The 23,906-nt window shown below is 38.2% G+C and overlaps 1 protein-coding gene across 3 annotated transcripts in view; it reads left to right on the top strand.

Annotated features, from left to right (window-relative positions):
* Positions 1–15,036, top strand: part of LMO1 (LIM domain only 1) — a 130,285-nt gene extending 115,249 nt beyond the window's left edge. For all 3 annotated transcript variants that reach the window (XM_087950924.1, XM_087950925.1, XM_026668151.2), the window contains exon 4: positions 14,555–15,036. In XM_087950924.1, coding sequence (XP_087807050.1) covers positions 14,555–14,660 — 106 coding nt within the window. In that variant the 3' untranslated portion in view covers positions 14,661–15,036. The remainder of the gene's footprint in view (positions 1–14,554) is intronic.
* Positions 15,037–23,906: the final 8,870 nt, after the last annotated feature.

Raw genomic sequence — 23,906 nt, 5'->3', positions numbered from 1 at the left:
CAGAGGTGGAATTTGCCGGTTCTCTGAACTACTCAAAATTTCCACTACCGGTTCTCCAGAACTGGTCAGAACCTGCTGAATACCACCTCTGGAAGAGACCCACAGCATGCCCACTCTATTAAATTTGATGGGATGGGCAGACACTATTGAAGACAGGTGGCCCCTGTGTTATGCAGTCCTTTAAAGGTGACAACAAGTACCTTGAATTGCACCTGGAAACCTACTGCTAATTCATTTAGAACTGGGGTTGCCAGATCCAGCTGCAGGGTGCCCAATTCTGGCCCATGGGGCCACCCTAGAAACAGCGAAGGACTGGCCCACGATGCCTCTGCCAGTGAAAACAGAGCTCAGGAGCTCCCAAGGTAATTTTCACTGGCAGAGGGCTGCAGGAGGCTGTGCGGCTGAAAACAGAGCCTGGGAGGACCACGCACAGACCTCCCAAGCTTCATTTTCGCTGGCAGAAGGCTGCAGGAAGATCCCCTCAGCCCCACCCAGGCCACCATGGGTGCCCCCGGCATGAGTGGTGTTGAGCTGGCCATGCCCCCTCTGCCCCTCCCCCCAGGTCAAACACAACCCTGATGCAGCCCTCAATGAAATTGAGTTTGACACCCCTGATATAGAATCTCAGTGTGGCGTGTAAGGATGAGCAAAGTCATCCCCTCTCAAAAGAAGCATTTGCCAACATCTGGATCCAGCTACTTCCCTAACCAACGAGGAGGGACATTTGAAATACAGGTAGCAATAATCAAAGTCCTAGGGACTTGTTCACTTCCTCAGAACTGATAGAATCAAAATTTCCCCAGAAAACTGAACAAGATCATGCATGCCCCAGCCACAACCCAAACAAATTTATTCAACAAATTCCTCAAATATTACTTACAACAACAATTCTTCCCTCCCATGTCCAGAAGAAATCAAGTCACCCAAAATATGGTTCCCCAGCCAACTATCTGTGAAGGCAATAAGAAGAGGAAAAAAAAGTGCATTTCATTATGCTTATTAATACAAGGCAATCCCTAATAAAGGATCTTAAACCTTACTACACATTGAGATTGAAATTATGTTTCATCTCCCTCCCCTAACCTGGGTAGAATTTTCTGTCAATCACAATCTAAAGAGGAGAAAAATATTATTTCTAGATCAGAGTTGTGAACGTTCTTCCTGGCAAGCATGACTGTTGGCCTTTGAAGGTCATGCAAGGGGCCACAATCCCAAAAAAAATGTTTGGAAACAGGACCAAACCTAATTTTTTATAAATGCACGGAGAATTAAGGGCCAGATTAAGATTGCAATCTTGTATTCAATCATCTAGGAGGATATCTCATTCAGCATCTCTGAAGAGAAATGCAGAATTGTACCATCAGAATGGCAGACCTCTACTGGAAGGTTTAGCCCAGGGGTGTCCAACCTTGGCAACTTTAAGACTTGTGGACTTCAACTCCCAGAATTCCTCAGCCAGCAAAGCTGGCTGAGGAATTCTGGGAGTTGAAGTCCACAAGTCTTAAAGTTGCCAAGGTTGGACACCCCTGGTTTAGCCCAATGTGGGAAGGAAAAGAAGTGCCCTCTAGGTTTCTTCATCTTTATGTATACATAAAAAAAAAATGACTGTTGCATCTTTGATTGGCAAATAGAGTTGAAAATAATACTAATTTGGGGCCTGGTGTTCTTAATTTCCAAACATTTCACTAAGAAAAATATAGTTGAGTTTCCAAGCAATTGAAAGAAGAAATACAAGAAGTACCAACTCTTGAGTTTCTTGCTTCATGCTTATTGTAAAACCACTCCTTATGTCCTTCCTTATAGTAGAGTTCAAAACTCCAGATAACAACTAGTGAAGGAAGGTCTTTGTCCTCATCCAGGGATCGTTTGGATTTTGATGCTTCAGAGAATATATACCTAATTATAATTTTCAAGCCAATTTAGAGGCCTTTTTTTAAAAAAAAAAAAATCAGACATTATTTCTTGGGTAAAGGTGTCCAAATATGTGGACACAGAAATGGAAAGTTGGGAACTATTTATGCAGTAAGGAAAGTTGTTGGGTGAAGCAGGCTTGTTTCAAAGGAAGGAGTTACACATTTCATATTGAACACAGGACAATCCTCTCTTAGAATTTGTATTTTATTGAAAGGACCGCACAGTCCAACTGTCAGGAACCTTGGAATTGTCTGTCAACACTTAACACTTGGACAGCAGATTATAGGAGATCAAGTGGTCACTTGGTCGTGTACTTTCCATCTATGGGAAGCAGCTATAAAATTGTGTTAATTACATTTGAAGCTATAGGTCGCATATGCAGATTTCCTAGAACTCTGCATTGCCTCACACCATATTTTCTCTTTTTCATCGATGCATTTCCAATTTTTCGGCAACTCCTCAAGTTTCATTTAAGAGCAAAAAAAGATGGGAGAGCAGTTTTTAAACTGAGCTCTGTGGAAAAGCCAGCAAGAATGACTTGATTCAAGATTCTGGCATTGTCATGGATATTTGCTTTCAAAGAGAAATTGGGGCCCCGTGGCATACTAGTGGCCATTCAGCCAAAAAGTTTGAAGGGATATTGGACTGGAAAATAAAATCATAAACTGGCTAAATTACCACCCAGATATCCAGATTAGAACAAATTGATAAAATGTAGAGATACTCCCATCTTTCAAAGCGAAATGGACATCACCTCAGAAGAAATCCTAAAGGACAACAATCCTCCTTCATGCATTTCTCATCTGAAACCCTCAACTTGTGAGCCCTCTGGATTGTTCCACCCCCTTCTCACCGATAATATTTAAGAAGATTAACTGTTGGGTACTCCTGTGCATTAAATGCCAGAGCCAGCCACAGTAAACCTTTCATACAAAGGATGCCTTCCGTAGGAGGACGGATCCAAAACTAGCAAAATTCTAGCTTGTTTAGAAGCCAACAAGACTTCACTGTAGAGATTAATGAGTGCCGGTAGCATTTGACGCTGTGTGAACCTTCCCAAATAAGGAACATCTATAGGGACGTCTGCAGGGGAGAGTAAAGAAAGGGAAGATGGGGATTGCAAAAACATAATTGAAGTTTTGTCCTTTTGTACAGGTGTGAGTTTTGCAAGCCCTTTCAAAAGAGCAGGGCTTTGATTATGCAGTCACAGCCACTATCCTGACTTTTTTTTATCCTTCCCTATCTTGGAGAAACAACTGGACATGAAATAATTATAATATAAAGGTGGAAAAGGCAAATTCTATGTGTAGGATAGGCAGAACAAGGAAGGGGACAAGGAAGAGGAAACTTCTAATAATGTCATATCATTACACAAATCTGTGGTGTATCCCTACATGAATATTAAATACGACTTTGATCACCCTACCTTAAAAAGACCCAAAGTCACTAGTCAGTGAGATGGGTGGCAGATAAATTTAATCAATAAAAATCAAGATAGTCTTAGGAAGGATTAACAATAACAAAACAAAAAAGGCAAAAGTGATAATTAATCTGAAGTAGATCACCTAAAAGTAAATGTTACTGTTTTGGGTGCTTTTCAGCCTAGAATCAAGATGAATAAGGGATTACAAATAGTCCTTAGTTAATGACCATTTCATCTTTACCATCCAAAATTATGGACTGAAAAAGAGACCTGTGGCCAGTCCTTGAAGTTGCAGCCACTGTAATGGCCCTGTAGTCACCTAGTCATAATTCGGGTGTGTTGCAACTAGCTCACAGTTGATGGTTGCATGCAGAAGCCCGTGGTCACGTTATCGCCATTTGGAACCTGCCCTGCCAGGGTCGAAGTCCATTGGGAAGCCAATCACAAATGGTGATAGCATGTTGTGCCTAATAAACCTGCGGGATTTGCCTAATGACTACAACTGGAACTTCCAGTGCTGCCATCATTAAGTTGGCATGATCATGTGACCTTTACAAATGTGTTGCTTAGCAACAGAGTTCCCAGTCCCAGTTATCATCATTAATGGAGGACAAACTGTACCTCCAACATGCAGTCAGCTTCTCAATTACCATTTCAGGGAAGTCCAACAGGAGTATGTGATCCTTTTGGGATTCCCGAAGTCTTCTGTTAAAATACCATAATTCTGAGGAGTTATTTATTTAAATTATTGTTTAAATCCAGATAATCAAGCTTATAGTCACTCAAACATGGACAGCATTTTGGAACGCTCTTGCTTGCTTACAGCAGGAGAAGTAGAATTTAATAAATTAAACAAGTTGTGAGTGGACTAAATAATTCAATATCTTGACTACCTTGCACATTAGATAACTGAATGGTCTCTGTGTAATCACTAGAAATAGATCCATGCTGCTGGTCCTATGCCTCCCTGTCACATATTGACAAAGACAATTCCTCTGTCCAAGTCACTGCTTATACTCATCCCTGCACACAACTGGGATGCTTCGTATTACATGGAAACTAAATTGTTAATCTGTAAACACAGACAGTCCTAATATCTGTGGGACACATCAAGTCTGGAGCCAACAAGAACTCTTTTCTTCTTGTTTAGTTAGTTCTGTTATGCAAGCATTCCAGGAAATAAGTTTACTGCTAAATCCACAGGCAGTAGTGTATGGTCACCAGGAGCATTAGAGTTACATATCTGCCATTAAGAAGCCATGGGTCTTCTGTTTCTGTCTCTTCTGGCCCCCTCTTGTGGACTGATTTAGCTTTTTAATGTTATCAGAGTCATTTCTTCTGACTAAACATACATCAGAAGTTACAGCATGAGTGAGAATATGCTGTCATTTTGGGTGGCTTTATTGAAGGGTTTGTAACAAGCACAAAGCTGGCATTATTTGTTTAGAGTAGGCTGCCTTTCTGTTTGAAAGAGACAGGTACAATCAATCAAGTTGTCCAATTTGATAGGCTATTCTGTTAAGGCTACAGTGACATCTAGTGGGTTCAAATAGAGGGTGTTGGGTTGATGTTTTTGGTTTTGGTTGAGGGGAGAGGGAGTTGGTAATAATTTAAGGCCTTATTAGTACATTTGATTTTAAATATATTTGCAGTGCCTTTGTCATGTGGAAAAATATGACTCAATGATAGTTGTTAGGTGTAAATGAGAAAATATTTTTCTTCTTTCCTTTGACCTTGTCCTTTGTCCTTTGTCCTTTGTCCTCTCCTATGAGATCTCAAGTTTCTAAGAACTGGCAATAAAGGCACAATTGTCTCTGGGTGTGTTGAATAGAGTAGATACCAAGTGGAACAAAATAAAGCCAGATGTATTTTTTTTACCATTTTTCAAATTATAATGGCATTTCATTTTACCTGCACACCGTGTCGTTTTGAACAGCAGTTTCCTGAATTCAAGTGCACAAGGAATCTTCCAGTCATTCCATATCCTAAATGAACATTACCTAGATTTATCTGTAGAATTTGATTTGCAGAAATGGAAAAACAATATATTGATATTTTCAATATATACGTGTTATATAGCATTAGCTAAAAATGTGTTTACGACCACATTATAAATATGTTTCTTGTATCTGGCAGGAAAAGGTGAAAGAAACCAAACTCAATTACTCTTTACCCTGAGCTAAAGTTAATTTACAAACTTTTAAGACAATAGTCTTTAGACTTTGACATTTCACCATTCACCCACCTCTGTCCAAAGCTGCTTTTTTGAATTGTTTGTTTCCTCTAATATGTCACACAGATGTGCAGTCAGAAATTAAGCCCATTTGAGATACTTGTCTGAGCTGTTAGCACTCTGCTTTTTTAAAAAAACACACGCGCATGCACAAATTCAAAACTACTTCAGCACTCTGTTTCCATTAATTATCTGCTGCAGTTCGCTGTTAGTGTTACTGTCAGCGTTAACTGTTACTTCTAAAATATTTCCTGGCAATAATTCTTTTGCAATTTGTTAAAGGAGAACTGGATTTGGGCTCTGCTCGCTCTCTCCCTCCCTTTTCTTTCTTTTAAATGCTCAACCTCATTTCAAGATTTATAGGCAGCATTTAAAAGAATCTTAAAGGCAATTTACCTGCTGGTTTTTTTTTTTTTAAAAAAAATACACATGAAATGTTACTCATTGAAACATATGGGCTTAGATCGTAAGTGCCCGTGAGCATAACTCCAGCCAGAGTTATTCTGTTGGTGGTTAAAGGGAAAATACATGATTTTTTTTGCCAGTTCTGCTCCCTTCTGCTGCCTGAGCATCTGTCCCAGAGGGTTAAACCCTGTGGCAGGGGTGGGATCCAACCGGTATAACTACCAGTTCGGTGATTTACATTTTGCTGCGCGTGCTTGCTACCTGGACAGCTGAGCAGCGTTGCACGCAGGTGCGCAGCATTTGAAAAAGCACTTTTTCCTGCTTTTTCAACTGCAGCTGTGCCCCACAAAGCAGCTGCAGTTGAAAAAGCAGGAAATAAAGGACAGGTAAGAGCCCGGGCAGGTGGGTGGGCCAAAACAGCAGCAGACATAGAATAGGCTCTATGTCTGCTGCTCTTCAGAGCTACCGGTTCTACAGAGCCGGACAGAACTGGTAGAATCCTACCCCTGCCCTGTGGGTAGCTTTTTTTCCCCCCTTCTCTACTAGTGAGCAACATGTAAAATGTATGTTTAATTAACAGCCCTCTGCATGTAGTAATTTAATCCTGTTTTAAGAGTTGTTAAAGGTACCTGGCTTTGGATTATTTGCTTGTTACCATGTAAGTAAAGCAACTCAAATGATAGCAAAGGAAACTGCTTGCTATGAGGTACAGGAGACAGCCATTCCAGGAATGGTGGTGGATAATGATGATGGCAATTATGTTTATGAATGTTTTATCTTCACAGTGGCTATCAGGTCAGATTAATTGTTCATCTAGCCCAGTCGGTGGCTTTTCTGGAACTCAAGTGGAGATCTTTCTTTTCCCCTGATATTCCATTCTTTAGCTGGACCTTTATAAAATGCTGTATGTGCTGTACCTCTCAGCTCTATTCCTCCTTCCACAGCTGATGTAGGTCAGGTTTGCTGAATGCCAGTAGTTGAGTTGTCTCCACACACCAAGCCTCAGACTGAGTAATGGTCTATTCTGTGAAATAAGCTCTACTTTTTATGCCTCTCCTGTGCTCCCATCCAATCTCTCTTCTCATATGCATGCTGCGGAACTGACTAACTTTCCTTCTATTCAGCAATTTCTCTCAACCTAATGTGGTGAACTGTGATTGCCCAGATTCCCTGGTACGAGCATGGCCATGCTTGCTGAGGATGATGATAGCCATAGTGTAATATCATTAGAAGAATGAGTGGATGGATTAGATGCCCCAAAGAGGTGGATCCGGCCTTCTGTGTATGGCTTAATCTGTGTTGCTGTTCACCTTATGTACTCATGAAGATCTCATGCTTTAACAATGTGCAGAGTAGCAACATGAGCCTAAAAGAAGGCCTATTACATTTTTTTTTTGTATATATGAATCACTTTGTAGTTTTTATTTAATTCTACTATTAACCATAATTCTTTTTTTAATTGTTGAGTATTGTTAGAATTATGGATCCTAAGAAGTATTAATATGTGTATATGTATATTAATACTTCTCAGGAATATATATATTATAGAATGGCTCTTTGAAGAAACACACACACACACACGTGTTTTGGAGGTTCCAATCAAGGAGCAGACTTCAAAGAGCCATTCTATAATAACTGATTTCAAGAAGGTAATTCATTCACTATGTTTAATTTGGATAACAAAACACTTTTAAGCACATCACAAGTGTTTAGTTTTGACTACAGTAGGAATTTGGATACTTTTCCAGCATCGACAGTCATTGAGGTTATTTGTCCCTTCTTTGGTAATAGAGTTCAAATGTTATTTTAGTTTTCTTTAATTCCTATTTTAATATGTCTAGATTTTATTTATTTTTATTTATTTGTCAAAAGCTTACAATATAACAGAAACAAGAATAAACATAAGTTTAAATACAAGAAATAGGAACTAATAATTAGGACAATAGGACAGGGATGGTAGGCACGATTGTGCCCCTGATAGATAGTACTTTAAACATGGTTGAACTTGAGATTATTATTCTTAATCAGCCCATGGATTGCCATCTATGATTATAAAACATTTCTCAGTGTAACCCAACTTTTCTGAGGTAGGGAATAAATGACCATGAGTTTACTTTTATTCAAGTAGGAAATTGGTTGGTTTTTCTTGACTTAATCAAAATAGCAATAGCAATATTAATAGTTCTTACACTTATATACCACTTCACAGTGCTCTACAGCCTCTTTAAGTGGTTTACAGAGTCAGCATATTGCCCCCAACAATCTAGGTCCTCATTTTACCAACTCAGAAAGATGGAAGGCTGAATCAACCTTGAGCCAGTGAGAATTGAACTGCTGGAAGTCAGCAGAATTAGCCTGCAATACTGCATTCTAACCCGAACACTACAGCTCTTTGTCCTTAGAAATCTAGTATATCAATGTTCTACAATTTTTATATTGTTCAGGAAACTTATCAGGGCTTGGAGAGGTCATTTACATTTGGTGGCAAACCTAGGTTTGCTTTCAATAATGTGCAAAATGGCCTTGACTTCACATGAAAACTACCTTGCAACTATCCAAAATGTCATTCCTAATGCATAAAAGATTTCTTCATAATGCATTACAAACCTTGACAAATCTGCTACTCTAAGGCCTCTAGCCAGCTAATTTGGCTGGAGGCAGGTGTCATGCACACTGCCTTTGTGTCAGGAGCAAAACTTTGTTCTTCATTTTGCATTACTACTCCTTCAGGGGGTCTTGCCTTCTTGGTTTAAAGCAAAAATAAGTAGTGCATCTATTTTTATATGTCTATTCTTCAATCAGCAAGGGAAACATTTCTCTACCACCAGAATGCTTGGAGAAAGCCTTGCAAGTCAAATTTCAAGGTGCAGATTCAAACGGGAATTATATCATTATTGTGGAGGTCTGTCCAATGTAAATTCAACCCTGAAAAAATTTCTGATTCGGTCATCAAGAGCGTAGCTTGAGAGTATAAGGCAGAATCATGATAACTTGATCATTCTTCATGTTACAAGTTAGTGGGGTAGGGTTTTCTCTGCTTATTCTGTGATGTTCATGCTTTTTTTCTGCAATCTTTTTTATTGCCTTGTGTGTTCTTCACAGGTTACATAATAGGCATATCCTGCCAATTTGGTGTAAAGGGCAGCAGGCGTATCAGCATAAGATGCTCTTAATCTTTCCAATTGTTTCTGAGAGCAATGTTGATCAGCTGGAACCTGTAGAGTTCGGGGGAACCCATCCACTTTTATTGCTTAGGAACTATTAGCTGACGGACAAAGAACACACTGTTATTTCCCCGCTGCTCTTAGCAGTGGAGAAGGAGCAGCTTTTGATATATTGCCTCAGCTTTAGGAATTCTTTTGTCAGTCTTCACATCAAGCGCAGTTGTACATTTTGTATCGAGCCTAAGCCTAGAGACAGCATAGCAAAATCCAGTCAGGTCCAATCCTTTATTTGCTTCCACCTATTGGATGGAATCTTGCCAGAGGTGGTATTCAGCAGGTTCTGACCAGTTCTGGAGAACAAGTAGCAGAAATTTTGAGTAGTTTGGAGAACCGACAAATACCACCTCTGACTGGCCCCACCCCCATCTATTCTCTTCCTCCCGAGTCCCAGCTGATTGGCTGGGTCTTCTTTTGTTGCCCTGCACAGAAGAACGGAGCTGAAAAGCAGGTTAGTGGAGTGGGGAGGGAATGGGGATTTTGTAGTAACCTTCCCCCTGGAGTGGGGTGGGAATGGAGATTTTACAGTATCCTTCCCCTGCCATGCCCACCAAGCCACGCCCACCAAGAACCAGTAGTATAAAAATTTGAATCCCACCACTGAATCTTGCCGAGCTCAAGCTATAGCCTTTTAATCCGCTAAATATACCCTGAGAGATTCTAGGATGTGACCAGCCTTAACCTTCTTCCCGCCTCCTCCCCCATCTTGGGACTCTGAATTCTCTTAATCTGGGTCTCTCTGTGGAAAAACTCTGTGTTATCATAGCTCTCCCACTTGTACATTCCATCACTTTTTGGTACTTTCAACATGTAACCCTTTAGCCTGCAGAAAGTGAGAGACACAATTTGTCTAAAATAATAATTTTACTGTGCATAAAGAGTTTGGTGTAGTGCTTAGGAAACCAGGCTAGAAACTGGAAGATCATGAGTTCTAGTCCTGCTTTAGGCACAAAGCAAGCTGGGTGACCTTGGGACAGTCATTCTCTCTCAGCCCTAGGAAGCAGGCAAAGACCAAATATTTCCCAAAAGATTTTTCAAGAAAACAGCAGGGACTTGTCCGTGCAGACACCAGGAGGGGGGAGGGAATCCTATCCCAATGGGACAAAACATTAATAATAAATAATTGTGCATAGAATGAAATTATATCACAAGGAAAGTTTTGTTCACAAGCAAAGTTTCTACAATAGGTCACTATTCCAGAGTTTAAATTCTGTGCTTTTTCTTCTTGCCTTTCCAAGCCAACAGATAATTCACTCATTCTCTTGATGGCCTTTGGGATTAACATTTCTACCCTTCCTACCTCTTTCCTTGCATCTTTACTCTCCTTCATTCTAAATAATGTATCATTGACAAAGGTAGTTGTTTTGGGATTTTTTTTTAACAAAACTGTTACTGTAAATATTTTTCCCGTTTCTCCATTTGGAAAACTGTATAACAGCATTAGCCTTTCTAGACATTCAGGTAAAAAGAAACCATATGTCCTACTTTCTCTCTAATGGTTCTTTGGTCAACTCAAAATTGTGGGGACTGTAGCAGTTAGAAGTGGCACATATAAACTGGGATTAAGAGAGAAAAGAAAATATGTTTCTTGTAGTTATTTTATAAATAGTTCATATCCTTGGTAGTATAGGAAAATTTTAATCCCTATCAATATTTTTTAGATGGAAATAACATATAATCCCTTTCAGTGTGCAAACTAGAATGGATAGAGAAATGTAATGCATTTTCCAAAGCATTTTCTTAGATTCTTTCCTGCTGCCAGCAAACATATTTCCTCATGGTTATATGGTTGTTCCTGATCTCTTACTGAGAAGAAATGCATTACTTATCTGTCAAAGCACAAAAATGTATGCATTCAATCCAGTTGACATGCATTATGTATTCTTGCACAGTTTGAGTTATTTTGAAGGGAATTAAGATCCCCAACTCCCTCTCTATAGACCCACACATTTTTCTCCACAAAAGATTATTTGTCCTGAATTCAAAAGACAATGGGCCAGGACTCCCTTGACATTGCTGACTTTTTTTTTCTTCAAATTATATTTCAAATGTTACTGGATCTAAATGAAATTCAGATAAAATTAGTTAAATAATATGATCTTCCATTCAGTTTACATTGTGTATCAAACATTTTATGCTTTTGTCAAAGACTGACACAGTTTCAAAGAAAGGTCCATGTATCTTTCAGAATTACAAATAAAGCAGCAAAAATTGGACTTCATCGCTGACAAAAGGACCTAAATCCAGCAAATCACAGAGTTGTGGAAGGACCAGGCTATTGAGTAGGCAATAATTGTGTAACACAATGTAAACTGAATGGAAGATTATATTATTCAACTAATTTTATCTGAATTCCATTGGATCCAATAACATTTGAAATATAATTTAAAAGAAAAAGTCACCAATGCCAATGTCAATGCCCTGGCCTGTTGTCTTTTGAATTTAGGACAAATTCTCTAGTTTGAATGAAGTGTGTGGCTTGACGGCAGATGAAGGTGAGCAACTGTGAAACAGAGCTGCTAAAAAGAGTATATGCATAAGTAGAAGTGTAGCGGAAGCAAATTTTGCATTTTATTCTGCATTTGTCATATCATATTTCAAAAGCTGGGCCCAGTTTTGGGAACTTTGTTTCAGCAAAGATTAAGGGAACCTGAAACATAAACAACATAAGGCAATGAGGATGATCATGAAACAGATACACGTACGCATACACACACACACACACACACACACAGAGAGAGACATTGTGTGAGCTTCTGAAATTTAAGGGATACTTAAATGATACGTAGCAACTCCTTAAATAACTACAGCTTTGGTACCATCCATCCATTCACTCATTCATCCACCACCCTTCTTATGCTGGAAAAAAAATAAAATAGTAAACAATTATGGTACTGGTCCCATGGAATGCACACTTAGCCAGCCCTTTTCTAGATATCACCTCAAATATATAATCAATAACTTGAGATACACCAAATTTGGGGATGGGATGGACCTTCTAATCCATCCACATACACAGCCGCTTCATGTCTTTGTTTAAATTATTGAGAGACAATATATCCAGCATTCTTCTCTCATCTGGTGCCTTCCAGATTTAGAAGCTGCCATTTCAATACATCTAGAAGTGCCAGAATGGAGGAAGCCAGTGTAGAGGACTCTTAATTCCAACCCATCATTCATTTAAATGGACATCTGGATGTCAGAAGAAGTAATTAGAGAAGGCAACCAAGACAGGGTGCTTATGTTTGTGCAGCGTTCAATGAATATATAATGTGAAACAGCCTCTATTCATAAGAATTTATGTAGACATAGATTAAAATTTAAAGAAGAAGTGAGCCAAGACAGCAGAGCTTTGAACAAAATCTCTCACAGTGCCCCAGTAATACCATATCATGTTTTTAGGTCAAATTGAATGGGGGTATTGTAAAGAATTTTTAGTTTTAAACAATAGTTCCACCACAAGCAGAACTTAATAACATAAGATATAATATAATAACATAATATAATATAATAACATGATACAAGTTGTTCTTTATTTACTGAGAGAGCATGCCATTGTCTATTAATAGAGCATTATTAGATTTGCACATGGTAGACCACAGCATAAACAAGATGATACTACAGAAAAACAAAAATAAAATTCAAAATATGCTTGATAGGTTAATGAATTGGAGTAAAAGTAATAGAATGGAATTTTAATAGAGACAACCCCAACGTTGTTCATTTAAAAAGAAAGAAATTAAATATACAGGAATAGAATGAAGAAATACCAGGCATGACACCGCGGTAATATATGCAAAAAGAATAAAGAGCTGAATATGAGCAACTGTGAAATAGAGCTGCTAAAAAGAGTATATGCATAAGTAGAAGTGTAGCGGAAGCAAATTTTGCATTTTATTCTGCATTTGTCATACCATATTTCAAAAGCTGGGCCCAGTTTTGGGAACTTTGTTTTAGCAAAGATTCAGAGAAACCTGAAACATAAACAACACAAGGCAATGAGAGTGATCATGGCACAGAAAAATGAGATTTAGAAGGAGATTTTTTTAAAAAAAAACTGACTCTGCTTAGCCTTGATAAAAGATATCAGAGGGGTATTTTTAGTATTTATTTGATTTGTCAATCGCTTACAAGATACAGGTATAAGAATATAGTTTTGAATACATGAGATAGATACTTATAAGAAAAATAAAAAACAATAGGACAGGGACGGTAGGCACGATTGGTACGCTTATGCACGCCCCCTACAGGCCTCTTAGGAAGGGAGTGAGGTCAATAGTAGACAGTCTAAGATCAAAGTTTTTGGGGTTTGGGGAAGAAACCACAGAGTTTTATGAAGAAATATAAAATGTTAATTTAGATTCCTTCAATGAGCATAGATTTGAACTCAGTGCCCTACGTCTTCTTTTCCAAGTGTGTGACAATGCAAGGGGTGGGTTTATAAATCATTTCAGAAGATACCACCCTGTAAATGACTCTCATGGGGCAAGAAATGTCAGCGTAGCCTTTGCTTTGCACAATTTGAACAAAATAGCCCTACCTGTTTTGATTTCCTAACTTTTGAACTCCCAGCATTGCAAAATAACCCTTCTAGGAGGTGTTCATCCATTTTAAGCACTAAAATTGAACTCCTTAATCAGGCCTGAATCTTTTGTAGTACGAATCTTTACTCAGATCCATAATGAACTGTCCGTGGTCCTGTTTCCTCTACAGAACTCATGCTGCCTTTTCTTAATTAGATTTCAGCCTGGAAAGAAGAAGATTCCGTGAGATAGTCTTCATTAAATTGGAAGTTCAAGATATTTTGTCAAATGTATCCAAAACACTGACATTTTAGAGGAAAATAAATTAAACAAAGCTGACTTTGAGATGTGAAAATTCCGGGGTAAATGTTCTCCCTCTGATTATTATTTCTCGAAAAGCAGGGCCCTTTGATGCCTAAGGTAGAAATGCTAAATGGTACAGTGCAAACAAGCGTGCACTTCTGTGGAGATAAATATTTATCAATTAATTAAATAACTGACACTTTTTCCCACTGAGCCAAACTGCCTCAGTCAGCTTAATGGTAGATCAAATGTGGGTTATGTTTTACAGACTTCTTAAATGATTAAAAAATAATAATTGAACCACTGAAGGTGAAATAGAATCATCTGAATCTGTCATTAAGCAAAAAAAAATTAGGAGAAGAAGTGCACATGATGTACATAAATGCTCTCTCTCTCTCTCTCTCTCTCTCTCTCTTCACAAATAGGAATGAGAAGCAAACATTGTGCAAATAGACAGGATGTTTTCATTCCCCTGCTATGGGATTCATCAAAGTAGCTTCTAATAATGGTCTGTTTATTCATTGTGTTTTAGATTTTGCGTGGGGGACAAGTTTTTCCTGAAGAACAACATGATCTTGTGTCAGATGGACTATGAGGAGGGGCAACTGAATGGAAGCTTTGAGCCCCAAGTTCAATAGCAAATCCAGTTTGGCTGAAACACTGTGGAATGGACGTTCAGCCACAACTAGCAGTGAAGGGCGTCTCTCAGCTTGCCTGCAATATTTTTTTAATCCTTGGTCCCCAAAGGACGATTTACATTGTAGTATTTCTTCACACACACACATACACACACTCACACACATGCATAAATAACACACAGCATTACAATTTTAGATGTACAGTTGTGCCTGCTTAGCTGAGCACTGCATTTGCCTGTATGTTTGTGAGTTGGGAGGGGGGAAGTTGGGGGAAAGCTCTGTACAGTCTGTTTTTCTGTATATAAACTGGAACATTTATTTTATGAAAAATGTAATGCAATTTTATTACAGGTGTGAATTAAAAATTATGAATGTTTCCTGGCCATCCTAAAACTCTTTTTTTTTTTTTTGTTTATATGGAAAGACAACAATCACTCACAGCTCACCCTAAATTATCCATCTAGAATAAGAGTTGGCAGACAGTAGAGGCAGAACAACTGGAAGCCTTCAGGCAATATATCAGTAAACCTGCAAAAATTGGTGACTTGCAACTGATTAACAAGAGCAACAAAGATTACACACACTGCCTTTTAAATTATACCGCTGATGTTTTTTTTAAAAAAACCTTGGAACAATTAGAAGCAAAGTTGAGAGTAGAAAAATGGTGTTCTTCATTCAGATGTGGAACACAAAATAGCTTTGTGGGTTCGGAATTCTTTACTTCTAAATGCTTATATTTTCTTCTCTTTGTTACTCTGGCAAATAAACCACTTTGATCTTTAAGCAAGCATATACTTCATCATAAACTTTGAAACAATACATAATGCCAGCATTAGTAATAATTTATCCCACTGTAATAAGGAATATTATTATCTAATATTAACAAAGGAAAAGAAAACGTATAGAAGGAGCAGAATGTCCACCTTATTCCTCCCAAACATCCAGAACAATAGTTCGTAATGGCCTTCTAAATCAGGGGTCCCCAAACTTGGCAACTTTAAGACTTGTGGACTTCAACTCCCAGAATTCTCCAGCCAGCTAGCTGGAGAATTCTGGGAGTTGAAGTCCACAAGTCTTAAAGTTGCCCCAGTTTGGAGACCTCTATTCTAAATTCTGAAAGGGGTGGAACTGCTTTAACCCTGGGGGAGTCAAGAAGGGAGATAGCAAGAGATGGCCATGTTCAAGGCTGCAATAGTAACACTGCCAATCCAATGTCCTATGATATCTTTCTGCCTGGTCCCCAATTGCTTTTTTTTTTTTAAAGGAATTGTGTGAATTGGTTATTCATGAAATCAGCATTCGTGTCCTATATGGAGCTACCCAGAAAAAAGGTGTGAGCCTTCTGCTTCACCATACAAATTCATGAGCCAGTTAAAATCTGATGGGGGATCCTACTACATTGCCGGGCTTCTATAGGCTCTTCTTGACTCGGAAACAAGTCATGCCAGGGATAGGATATCCAAAATCTAAACACCATAGATTTAAGCCACCAAGCAATTTTTATATTGTCTCTAGACTATTTGTCTCTTTTTATTAGATTCCTCTCCCAACTCCAACCCCAAGCATCAGCAATAAAGAGGAGATTTGGAGTACACACATGAACAGTTAAACATTTGGATTTTGGAGCTACGTCCTAGCTCTCTTACAGTCCAGGCAATCATTTGTTAACATCTGTACCACATGAGCTTCCTATGCAAATGCTGTTTCCATTCTATTGTGTTTTGCCTCTTTCAATTTGGAACTGAATTCAGTTGTATTGTACCAGCGCTAATGGTTTTTTAAAACATCATTTTAATGCTTAAGATTTTTTTTAACTTCATAGAAGAGAGAGAGAAAGAGAGATCATAAAGAATTATGACCTGTTTTTACAGAAGCTGCAACCAAACACCCAGAATTTTACATTAAAAAAATCAGAACAGACTTTATATAAACATGGTCATAAATATATGAGAAAGTTCCGACTAAAGCTTTCTGCTCATTCTTAGGTACAAAATAAAGACATCTTTTTCCAAAAAAAGGAATCCAGAATAAAAATGCAATCGTGAATTTTTGTGTGAACACTGCAAATTTGCTTAATAGATACAAGAATTGAAACCCAGAATAATGTGGTTGAATAATAGCTGCAGCTCTGAAGAACAGAGAGCAAAAACCTATTTGATAGTGCTGTACTCATCACTCAGCATAAATATTCATTCAGGGAAATCAGAGCTGGGTAAATGGTATTTAGTATTACCAGATAGCCCTTTTTAGTGCTAAAGATAAACCAGCTCTTAATCAGTTTAGTGACCACTAGCATGTAATGTAGTCTTTCAGCTTTTGAATCAGATCCTGCATTCAGAACAAGTGAAACCTGCCACGGGGGTGTTTCTGCTTGAGCTTTAATGAATCTGCCTTTAGAGGCAATTTATAGGTTCTGCTAACAGCAGGCAAAACCAACAAAGGAAAACCTTTGCTAACTTTCTCAGGACTAATTCAAGTGGTCACTAGACTGGAGGGATGAAGTACTCCAGAGAAAGTGAGTGAGGATTTCTAGACTTTATGAAGCTTTGAAAGATATTTAATTTATGTTTTACCAACAAAGAAATAAAGGGAGACTAGCATAGATCTATTTCAAGCTGTACCCTTCTGGGATTCAAACCCGGGCCAGAAGGGTATGGCTAGCTGATGAGATAAATAGCTTGAAATAGATCTATACTAGTCTCTTTTTATTTCTTTGTCGATAAAACATAAATTTAACACAAAAACAGTTTGCTGCGAAAGGGACTGCCTGCTGGATTGGGGCTGAAAGACAAAAATGGAAGCACTATGCTCCATCCCATAATGGGGTAGACCAGGTTGCCCTGATAGACTAGTCTCACTAGAAAAAAACACTTTGAAAGATATCCAACTTTGGCAACTGATTTAAACAAAACATCACTCTTAAAATTATCATGATGGAAAATTGAAAGTCAGGTCATGTTTTAATATATTGAATGTACTGTGTATGCTCTGCCTTTTCACCAAAAATGCCCAAAAGACAACAAAATGTTATAAAAAAATAATGCAATTTTCATTACTTCTATTAAATCCATTGAAACACAACTAATATATAGTTGAAAACACAATGTGGTATAGTAATTAGTGAGTTGAATTAGGGACAAATCTACTGTAACCACAAAAGGCCATTGATTGGATGACTTTGAGCCAATCAGTGTTTCTTATGTAAACCTTCTTCACAGGCTTGTTACTGGGATAAATTAGGCAAGGAATCCTTCAAATTTAACCCTGGGGGGTGGGGAGTGAGAATTTTATTTTATGATGACCCCAATCCTTTCCTAATACAATGTAGAAACATCTTGGTAGGCATCCCAGTTTAAATATTGAATAACTATCTGAAGAAATATCTCTTTCCCTCCCTACCAGTTGAAGGACTGTAATGAGAATTGAGCTGATTTTCTTTAATCAGATACCTGGAAATTTCAACTGCCCTAATAAATAGAAATTTCCAGATTCCCAGTATGTTTTGTTGGAATATAAAAAGTTGCATTATTCCATTCAATGATACGTTCACTGATCAGTTATGGATCTCTCTCATCAGGTTTCAGCCAGAATTCTTTGGACTATCTGCCAAATTCCTGGATTCTATCAAATCCTACTGGATGTAAAGTATGTGTTGTTTCCCTTATCCGCTTACTGGGATTTTTGCAGATTCTTTGTCTATCTTGTAGCCCCTTGGTAAGTTGGAAACTTCTTCTGGATCTGGTTCCTTTGTCGCTATTATGAGACCCTAATTAGGCATTCTTGTTTGGGAAGATAGAATCCACAGGGATCCTATTACTGGTTGCCTATGAAAGAGGGGAATACATCAATCTGCTCACCTCTTTGTGAAAAACAAATGCAGAGCCCTGCCAGACCAAAGCCAGTTTCTCTCTGAGATGTTTTGGGAAATGATGATATAGTTATAATTGATGATGTTTGGCCTTTTCTTAAATTTAGAGAAATTGCGGGAAACCAAAGCTGGGTGACTTGTCCTGAATAATGAAGAAATTGTTCTGCCCGCTTTTCCATCCTCTTCTTCCCACCTCCTGGAATATCTTGTATGTCAAAGCATTCCCTTCATTGGTCAGCCCAGCTCCAGGCAATCTTAACTCTCCTCAATTTATATCTTTCCAAAGAAGTTAATCTAATATGAACCGCAATTTGTTCCCATGCTATTAGCTTCATTTGAATTACAAAAAGCTGCTGCATTTGCAGCTCCACTTAGAGCTGTTCATTTGTAAGCTTTATCCAGCCTCGATGCTGTTAATGATCACTCACTTTGCTGAGAGCGATCCGCAGTCTCTTTGCTTCGACTGTAGCAAGTTACGTATTGCAGAGAAGGATTCACTAATTGGCCGGGTGGTGAAAGATAGTCTGAGAAACTCTTTCAGGGATGCGGGCTACAGAATGAAGATCTGTACGTCTACTGGAAATGGAAGACTCCACCGAATACAAATACAATTCCACTCTTCCAGTAATACTGCTGAATAGTAGACAGCCCTTTTCCCTGGTGGCCAATGTATACAGTAAATGTCTTTAGAATGGAAATAAGCAGACATATGGGCACAACATCAAGCATGTCTAATACCCAAACAGATCCTGATGCATTTATATACTACTTCCATACTCCTCATCAACATGTGCATTAGGGTTTGCTGAGATTTATCTACTGCCAAAAGAAGTATCTGCCTTTTTTGCTAGCAAACTCTTGTAAGATTGGGAGGGGAAAACAAAGAGGGATACCAAAGACAACATGTGAAAAGCTTCATAGAGATAGAAAGACACACACACACACACACATACTCACAAATCTCACCTCAGTTCATCCTAGTCTCTGTTCTTAAAATTTCTAGGAGGTAAGAGAAAGGCATGGAATGGAGGGAGAAGTTTCATACACATGGAAAAGCTCAAGAAGGAATCGCAAATGTCATTTGTGGTTGAGATAAGCAATAGGACTTAGACTTATATACCACTTCACAGTGCTTTGCAACCCTCTCTAAGCAGTTTACAGAGTCAGCATATTGTCCCCAACAATCTGGGTTCTCATTTTATCAGCCTTGGAAGGATGGAAGGCTGAGTCAACTTTGAGCTGATGAGAATTGAACTGCCGAACTGCTGGGAGCTGGCAGTCAGCAGAAGTAGCCTGGAGTACTGCATTCTAACCACTGCGCCACCATCGCTTTCTCTTAAGGCAACAATAAATCTCCAATTTGCTATTAAGTTGCTGACTATACCAAATTCATGGTGAAATTTGTTCTTTTTCTTTTTTTTAAATCAAAAAGAAAATCAATATTTCAGTTATTGTGTAGTGTTCTCATTCACTACTCGATATCCCTGTTCCTGTCAAGACTTTAAAAGCCCATACTAACCATCAGGAATGTGCAGATTAGCCCAATCAGTTTCAAGTCAGTGATTCCATTTGAATTGTCATTTTGACCTGATTCAACTACTTGAATCAATTCAGGGGAATTGATTTAATTGATTTTTCAAAAATCCATTTTTCCCCAAAATTGCTTTTCTAAATCAGTTTGATGATTCAAGAAATATGATACAGTGGGATTATTTGATCTATAGTCATCAATCAAATTCAGAAAGAATCTGATTAAATTATCTTCATGTCAGATTTACCACATTTAACTTTTACACAGCCCTACAAATTATGTCCAATGTTCACTAGCAAAATCAGTAGAAACTGCATCCAGAAAGACCTTAATAAGACAGTGCTCCTTTTATATTGCATGAATAATGACTTAATCAGTGCTAGTCAAATTGACATCACCAGAACCTAATTTATTTTGTTAGCATTGCAATTTAAATATTGAGAACACATAAGTACTTCCATATTTATTCATCCATGATGTGATGGAGATGACTTCTGAGAACTGAGTACACTGTACATAGAATGCTTATCTGTGAATGAATGCATCATAAAGCAGTGAGGGACCTTTATCTGCCATTTAGCTTTCAAAGACTTAGAAATAGAACTTTTGTATCTAATGCCAGTTTTAGCATAATCCTCTTTAAATGGGACTTTCAAAATATGCTTAACATGCTGCTAAGTTATTATTAAGAGGTAAATGTGACTGTATGAACAAATCCAAGAAATGACAGGGTTGCCACCTAGAGAACCATTTCTTAAATGTGCTTCATTCCTTGTCGGATCACTATAACTATAAGCACAACATTAGGAAATGGTCCACAAGAGCCAACTTCCTACAGAATTCTAAAATTACAAGGAAGAGGTTTATGGGTTGGTGATATCAGATATGGAACTGGATTATAGATTCAATTGGAACTAACAGAGAATTTTTTTCCTTGTGTACAGAAGAAACACATCTCTTTAAGGAAACAAAGTGAAGATTACTCAAGAAATAGATCAAGGAACTCTGGCCACATAAAAAAAGGCTAGACAGCAGAATACAGCACATATAATATTAAGAAAGAAACTAAGAACAATTTTAAGGTCAATCAGAGTGTAGATCAGTCTCAGAGCTGAGTTAAAATGCTTATATTAAGCATGAGTTTTCTTGAAAGACGCTTAAAATGCTGGGAGGTTGGTTTGTGCATGGAATTAGTTTTAAATATGTTTAGGATGATGTCAGGAGCTGACTATGAAGTTAATACACAGATGGCACTACACTAAAATTACACTCTGTATGTATTGTGAAATTTCAAGACAGTGCTGGCAGGGTTCTAAGCAAGATGGTGTATATTAGCACTTTAAACAGAAATTCCTTCAGCCTTTCAGTTGAATGTTTTTGAATAAACAAGAAATTCATCACATGCCCTTTCATAAGTCATCTTGGTCTTCATTTGATGTTCATAGTTTTTGAAACATATACATTGATATAATGTAAGCACACCGTACCTGGGCAGTGAAAATCCAGGGGAACTCCATGTTTCGTCTAGGTTTTGCAATGTAATGTTTGGAATTTTTGCATGTAATATCTAAATCAGGTGTGTTCAACCTGTGGCCCACAGATCGTACAAGGCTCTGGGCAGCTAATAAGGAGCACCACAAGAAGGTCCCACAATCCAAAAAGAAGAAGTTTGATTCATACAAAAACACACACCCTATTATATATTTTATACACGGCCCAAGACAATTCTTCACTCAATGCAGCCCAAACAAGCCAAAGTTGGACATCCATGATCTAACATACGACACACATTCAGTTTCCATTATCACCAGCCATAATTATAATCACAAAACACTGGAATACTAAAATACATCATTCATAGGGCCAGTACACCAATAAAGCACTTTGAAAATTATATAATGAACAACTTACTCAAACTTGGGAACCAACATATAATCTAAATATAATATCTAATGTTTTAATGCAATAAAGTTGTTCTGCTCCAAAGCTATTCTTTATAAGCAACTGGTTCACGTTTGCTCTTTTTCTATGTTTCATACTGTAGCTCCCAATATTTTTTTCACTTTCATCATCACCAACAACAACAGGCTCAGAGGAGTCTCAAGATAAATCCCCTTGATGGACTAAGGAGTTGACTATTTTACTGATAAGCACAGTTGGTGTATGAAGCTGTCTGTTTAGAGTCTCAACATCTCTTTGGCTCAAAAACATATGCAGATATTTTGTTTACTATCATGCAGTGCTATATAAGTTTGGGGGCGTAGCTGTATAGACCTTGCCTCCAAGAGCTACACACATACACAGAGAGAATTGTTATGAGCTTTACACTTTATAAATGGATACCTGAAATGGAAATACAAGAGTGCTTTGCTGATATTTTTGTAACCAAATCATCACCATCCTGGTTCGCTGAAGTTTCTAAGAATAGATGCCATGTGTGTATGTGTGAATATTTAACCTAAATGCAATTTCAGTCCATTTTCAGATCTTTGCACTGAATTTATATGGTAGAAAGAGTGATGACATCTGATGCCAATGAGCCATATGTGAACTGAGTTTAAATGGCTAGACACAGGATAGACGTACAGCTTGACTTGATCCTGCTGGCCAGACTTAGTTCTATGTAATAAAATTCTGCTCTCAAAACCCATATATCAGTGTCAGTTTTCAGTTTCTACGAAATATAGGTGTGATAACCCTGCATCATGAACATAGCCACAGAAGATCACAGATATTAAGGTAAAACAACAAGACAGTTCAGAAGCAAAGCCAAAACCCATGTATCCACAAGAGTTCTGTGATGAAAGGAATGGAAATTCACTTTCCTGGAAGTCAATTTGGGGGGAACAGGAAAAATCCTTCCTAGTTCTCTTAACAACAGTCTTTCGTTGAACCAAAGCAACCTGGTTGTTGGTGTTGCTGAAAAGGACAGAGAAATCTATGTCAATATGTGACACTTCTGAATAAACTTTGCTTTTCCAGCTTTCAAGATGTATTAGGCAGCCTGTACAGTTTGGAATGGACTTCCCAATGAGGTAATTGGAGTAGGAAGAATTAGTCCCAGCATCAGCTCATAGGCTACCATAATCTACAGAAGCTGCTAAGGTTGATATTGCTTGAAACCCATCATTCCCTTTTCTTGGATCATCTTGTTTCAGTGGGCTTCACCGAGCAAGCCACAAGGAAAATAATGACATGGCTACAATAATATTATCATTCATACCCCCATCCCCTTACACACTTGCATCCTGCTATCTGATGTAACAATGTAAGTCACAGCCTCTGCATAGTGAACCCACACTTATCCCTCTTGCTGCCTGTCCCACAAAAGCCCATAACTTGTTGCTTCATTCATCATTCATTCATTCATTCATATTGCCTAGGAATCTACTTCATTTGCATATCTAGAAAGAAAATGACAAAACCCATATCTAGAAAGAAAATGCCAAAACCTTATATTTTTTAACTCAATTAAAAAATATAGATCCAAAAACAAAAGTTAACTTATACTTCTGGTGACATCCATGCAGTTTCCTTTGGAAGTAGTTGGTCATGGTCTTCTTCTTGGACTTGCCAGCCCTGCTATTCCAGGTGGTTCCTCCATCTGAGTACTAACCAGACCCAATTACTTTAGCTTTTCCAATTCAGTCAAGGTCAGCTAGCTACTGACTCCTAGCTAGACACTGATTTCAAAGCCTAGTTCCATAGGTTGTCAGAACCTTTGTCAGAACTTTGCCAATGCTGCTGAGAATCATGCTTCTATGCATATTATGGGCCTAGATCTCAATGACATAGCAAAGGTGCCCAGGCTACATCACTTTAGAATTCAGGGAACACCATATCAGAA

This window comes from Notechis scutatus, chromosome 1 (genome assembly GCF_049901735.1).
Source record: "Notechis scutatus isolate UNSWTSFEM ecotype Mainland chromosome 1, rNotScu1.2, whole genome shotgun sequence".
In the NCBI taxonomy this organism is placed as follows: domain Eukaryota; kingdom Metazoa; phylum Chordata; class Lepidosauria; order Squamata; family Elapidae; genus Notechis; species Notechis scutatus.
The sequence above is the reverse complement of the archived record's forward strand: the minus strand, read 5'-3'. Positions and strand labels throughout refer to the sequence as shown.